At 53.2% G+C, this 6,000-nt stretch overlaps 1 protein-coding gene across 1 annotated transcript in view; it reads right to left on the bottom strand.

Moving 5' to 3' along the window:
- Positions 1–3,378: 3,378 nt before the first annotated feature.
- The window catches only part of CHRDL2 (chordin like 2), a 37,430-nt gene continuing 34,808 nt past the window's right edge, over positions 3,379–6,000 (bottom strand). The window contains 1 exon segment of the mRNA XM_075140444.1: positions 3,379–4,388. Within this exon segment, the coding sequence (XP_074996545.1) occupies positions 4,309–4,388 (80 nt within the window). The 3' untranslated portion in view covers positions 3,379–4,308.

Below are 6,000 nucleotides of genomic sequence, written 5' to 3'. Positions count from 1 at the left end.
TCCAGGGAGAAATGAAAGTCTCTGGTGCTGGTCAGCATTCAGGGTAAACCAAGGTAAAGCTGATATCTTCCCATACCACTGCAGGGAAGGAAAAGCCCAAAAGGTTATGGCTGGAGAAGGATGGATGGATGGATGGAGATGGATGGATGGAGATGGATGGATGGAGAAGGATGGATGGAGAAGGATGGATGGAGAAGAATGGATGGGGAAGGATGGATGGAAGGATGGATGGATGGAGATGGATGGATGGAGAAGGATGGATGGAGAAGGATGGATGGAGAAGGATGGATGGAGAAGAATGGATGGAGAAGGATGGATGGAGAAGGATGGATGGAGAAGAATGGATGGGGAAGGATGGATGGAAGGATGGATGGATGGAGATGGATGGATGGAGAAGGATGGATGGAGAAGGATGGATGGAGAAGAATGGATGGAGAAGGATGGATGGAGAAGAATGGATGGAGAAGAATGGATGGGGAAGGATGGATGGAAGGATGGATGCATGGATGGATAAATGAATGGATGGATAAATAGATGGATGGGGATGGATGGAAGGGGACGGGTGAGGAAGCCACCTCAGGAACCCATGATTGCAGCTCTGCCATCTGAAGGGAGAGCTGAGCCCACCCCTCATATCCCTGTTGGCTCAGGGATCACTTCAGATGGGTAAGAGCCCTTCCTGCCTCACCACAGAGAGCAGAGGGGAGGTTTTTGGGTCTCCTTGGGTGGAGACAAGCTGTCCTGTGCCACCTGTGGCTGTGTCCCTTGGACAGCAGACACCAGTGCTGCTTCAAGACCAGTGCAAGGCGAGGTGCCTTCAGGCTTATTCCTCCAACCAAACCAGCAAAAATCAATGTCGTCCCAGTTTTCCCTGCCAGGAGCCAGCAGCCGAGATACGGCGCTTGGCTCCTGCCTAACTGGAGCTCGCCCCTTTGGTCTGTGTTGTTGCAGCGAGTGAGGAGGAACAGCAGCCAAGGCGAAAATGGTTTACTGTTCAATATAAAATTTATGGGGTGCCTTTTATGACAGCGTCCCAAAGCGGGGCTGCAGTAAAGGGATAACTAAAAGGGATAACTAAAAAGCCTGACTCGCAACAACGGAGAGCTGGCAGTGCCGTAACGCCTGATGGCAGGGAGAGAAGCTGAACCAGAGAAGATGAGACGCTGCTCGAAGGCAGCCAGAGCCTGGGGGTGCAGTGGGTCTGGGAGATAAAGAAAGTTATGGGAGGATGGGAGAGTCACATCAGGCAAATGGCATCTTTGGAGACTTCCACATCTTCCTTTCGTGGTGGGTACGCTCAGCACCAAACCCTGTTTGTTAGGACCAACTTCAGTGCAAGGACCACAGCAGCAGGAGCCGAGCATACCCAATCCGTCCCGGAGCATCTGCACCAGTGCAGCAACCAGGACAATGCCCTCCACGTTTCCTGGGAAGGGACCAGGCAGCAGCATCATCTCTTGGTGGGAAGCTTCTTGGGATGGGACTGCTTCATCTCCAGCCTGCAGCTCCATAAAACCTCTCTCCAAAGAAACTCCCTCTTGCATATCACTCTTAATCTCCAATTCTCCCTGCCCAAGGCAGAGCGCAGGCGGGGGTCCAGGGCGATGCAGCACTGACAGGGGTGATGCGGCTCCACGGTTACTGCAAACGTGCTTTTTAGAAGAAATAAAATGCACCATGCTCTGGGTAGAGATTACTCAGCGACGGATGGCAGGGACCTCACCCCGGGCAGGTTCCTCCGTCACTGCTCACCAAAGGGTTTCTTCTGGCCGTGGAGCAGCCGGCACCATCCACCACTCTCCTGGAGATGGTAGAGGGGCTCCATGTGCATGGCACTCAGCTGGTTTGCACCCAGGAGGTCTCCTGCCCGTGTCTGGGCTCAGTATAACCTATATGGGCTCGGTATAACCTATATTGGGCTCAGTATAACCTATATGGGCTCAGTATGACCTATACTGGGCTCAGTATAACCTATATGGGCCCAGTATGACCTATACTGGGCTCAGTATAACCTATACTGGGCTCAGTATGACCTATACTGGGCTCAGTATAACCTATATGGGCCCAGTATGACCTACACTGGGCTCAGTATAACCTATACTGGGCTCAGTATGACCTATACTGGGCTCAGTATAACCTATACGGGCTCAGTATGACCTATACTGGGCTCTGTATGACCTATACGGGCTCAGTATGACCTATACTGGGCTCTGTATAACCTATACGGGCTCAGTATAACCTATACTGGGCTCAATATAACCTATATGGGCTCAGTATGACCTATACTGGGCTCAGTATGACCTATATGGGCTCAGTATAACCTATATGGGCTCAGTAACCTATAGATACCTGCAGGAAACCTCGCCTGGGTCAGGCGGTGCAGGGTTTGTGCTGGTTTTCTCCAGGCCATCCCAACCGGGCAGCTTCATTTCAAACGCCTGCCGCTTCTGGTAAATGAGCGTAAATTGGGCCTCAGCTCTACTTCAATTAGAGCACGCGAAAGCGAGTTAATGAGGCTGACGAGCGAGGGGTCAGGCTCTGCCTGGGGACTGGCAGCGGCCCCCCCACCGGGGCACGGCTGCGGCCATGCACACAGCCGTGGGGCGAGAGGGTGGCTTTGCTCCTCTCCCTTTGCCCCATGCCCCGGGGGACACCCCCAATGCCCAAAGCATCGCTGGGATTTTTTCCTAGATAAATTTAACCAGACCGGCCCTGTCGCGTAGCTCCGGTGAGCGGTGCCAGACCGGCGCCCACCGGCCGCTCCGATTATCCCCGGTTGCTGCTTGCTGCAGGTCCGCTGGAGCTGCAGACCCTTTGCTCTCCAGCTTCTCTGTCCTTTGGCTATGCACAGACCTGGTTTCCATCCACATCCCAAGCATGCGGCAGCACCCGCTGTTTTTTGGGAGCGTAGCGAAGAGAGAAGGGGAAGGCACGGCCGTCCCCGGGGTGGGAGCTGCTCCTATTGATCCTTTTATAGCCCCACGTGAGCGGTTGCCTGTCCAAGAGAGAGCACCTGCACTCGCTTAGCAGCTTGCCTGGGCGCCCGTCCAGCACGCCAGGACCTCCCGTTTCCTGGCCCGGGTTTGCCCCCAGCCTTCCCCTGACCCCCGTGCCCGCTGCCGGACCCGAGCTCCGTTTTCAGCCCCGAACCCGCTGTGGACCGTAAGCAAGTAGGGCGGGATGATCCCCTGACGATGAGCAAAGCATCCGCGGGATGCTCTCTGCATGCCCCAATCCCGCATCCCGACCCTGAGGACGTTCCCTGAGTGAGTGCAAGGGGATCAGACCCCACCGGGATGGGGGGTCCCAACGAGGCCCCCCAAGATGTAGCACGGACCCTACGGGGAAAGGAGAGCCGGCACAGGAGGCTGAATCAAGAAGACGCTTTAATTAGATTTATCAGACAGATCTGGATCTCCAAATAAATAGATTTATCAAAACAGAATAAAACAAGAAACCAGGGATAAATACATGTACCAAAACAACCTGAAAATCCCCCAAAGCTATTTCCAGACAGGGGGAGGGCGATGCTGCTGCACACCCTCCTCCCCACGCTGCAGAAATGGTCCTGTTCGCCCTTTGGGAGATGCCCCTCCTGTGAATACAGCCCAGTAGATATTATGTAGGATATATATAAATATATAGCATAATAACATGCTTAGTAGCGACCTTAGTGCAGCGTTTGGGGTCTCAGACCCTGTCAGCAGGTGGGTCCTCCCAAAAACTACATCTTCAAGTGACTTGCAAAGAAGGGAAAAGAATCCTCCCAGTTGAAACAGAGGAGAAAAGACCCAAGATTTTTCAAGAAATACCCTTTGGAGAGTATTCAGCCAAAGAAACCCTTTGCAGATCACAGGGGCTCCAAGAAAGAAAGAAGGGTGATTTTTCTATCCTTGCAGGTCACCTTTACGCCGGCAGTGGTAAAAAGCATGGTCTTGTCCTGCTTTACTGCTAGTTCCTGATGCTCTTCAGAAATGCCGGGGTGTCAGGGACGTATGCCACCTCCTCACGTCAGGCCTCGCATCTCCGCCATCCCTTCCTCCCTCTGCACACCCGGCATCTTCAGTAGCAGGAGACGACGGCTGGCCTCCCGCGCTCTCCGGCTGGAGGGAGGCACCTCCACGGCTGTGGCTTCAATGCTGTTCCATTTTGGTTCATTTGCTGGAATTTCTGTAATTTACACTAGTGTATCCTTTATTGCTGTGCCAGTCTATTTAATAATGCAACTTTGTTTTTTCGTATATATGTGTATGTGTGTATGTGTGTGTGGGCGTAGATATATCAACAGCTAGGTTAAAGTTTTTTTCTTTACAAGTTCTCTGTTTCTTTCTCTGGGCTCTCTGTCATCCTCAGCTCTGACGTCTGGGCTCGGAAGATGTTCCAGTGACCTGGATGAGCAGAGACGGACACTCATTAGCGACAACCCTTGGAGCAGGAAAACGCAATTTACGCCACACACAGCACCCTCCGCACTGGAGGACCCACGAGGACCGTGCTGGGAGAGAGGTGGGGAGAGAGGTCTGCCCACAACGCTGGCCATGGCCAGAGCAGCTCCTCAGCGGCCCCGTAATCTGGCCCTAGACTTTGCCATCTTGCAATTAAAATGGTATTTGAGGTCAAGAGGGGCCCTATTTACCTCCTGCAATGCAATTAACAGCACGATCAACGGCGTTTCCAATGCTTTCCCTGGAAACCACTCGCACGCTTTTAAAAGAAGAGGAGCTCAGTCTGACACAGGGATAAATCCCCCTCTCTGCCTCCCCAAAGGATGCTTTAATGGGAGCGGTTGGGGCCATGTCCTCCCTGGCACGTCTGAGATTTGGGCTGACTCCCTGCCTCTCAGGGGGAAGAAGTATTTTGCTTGTCCCCTGGCTCCTCATCAGAAAGCCAAAATTCATGTTTCGTGGCCCATGGGCAGGTATGCCTCTCTCCTCCCTTCTCTCAGCCCCAGTTCTTTGGGGTGGGTTGCTCAAAACCCCCACATCTATACTCGTTTTTCTGCTGCTGCCCCTGCCTTGGCTCTTCACGCAGGGCTTTGCAACCACCTATGGTGGGGGAAGGTCCTGTTGCAGGAGGAGAAGAAATCCCCCTAGGTCGCCCCACGGCCTCACCGGTGAGCTGCAGACCCCCTGCAAAGCAAATCATAGAATCACAGAATCACAGAAGGGTTTGGGTTGGAAGGGACCTTAAAGATCATCCAGTCCAACCCCCCTGCCATGGGCAGGGACACCTTCCACTAGACCAGGTTGCTCAAAGCCCCGTCCAACCTGGCCTTGAACACTTCCAGGGATGGGGCATCCACAACTTCTCTGGGCAACCTGTTCCAGTGCCTCACCACCCTCATAGTGAAGAATTTCTTCCTTACATCTAACCTAAATCCATCTTCTTTCAGTTTAAAGCCATTACTCCTTGTCGTATCACTACGTGCCCTTGTAAGAAGTCCCTCTCCAGCTTTCTTCAGGTACTGAAAGGCTGCAATAAGGTCTCTCCGGAGCCTTCTCTTCTCCAGCCCTCTGACCATTTTTGTGGCCTCCTCTGGACCCGCTCCAACAGGTCCACGTCCTTCTTATGTTGGGGGCCCCAGAACTGAACGCAGTAGGGTCTCATGAGAGCGGAGTAGAGGGGGAGAATCACCTCCCCAAAATGCATCAGTGGGAGCTGGGCAACACCCCAAGAATGAGCACAAAGCTCCCAAATCCCTCTCCTTGCTCCCCCAAAACACCAGCATCCCCGTACTTGCAGGAGGTGGCTGGAGGTGCTTTCTCTCTAGGTGGTCACTTCCCCTGTAATCCCAGCAAGGATTATGCAGCCCTAATGTCGTCATCCCCAAGGGGGGGCATATTTTCTAGCTGAATTAATCTCCTGTTGTGAAGAAATCACCGGTCAATGCTTTCCTAGATCTTGCAGCAACAGCAGAGGGATGGTTTCACAACAGCGTTATTTGTCAGGGGAAACTGAGGCAAGAAGAAGGTGGCACGTGCTAGAGACCCCGTCAGGGTG

Source organism: Calonectris borealis, chromosome 1, assembly GCF_964195595.1.
Source record: "Calonectris borealis chromosome 1, bCalBor7.hap1.2, whole genome shotgun sequence".
Lineage (NCBI taxonomy): Eukaryota > Metazoa > Chordata > Aves > Procellariiformes > Procellariidae > Calonectris > Calonectris borealis.
This window is presented reverse-complemented; position numbering and strand designations above follow the sequence as displayed.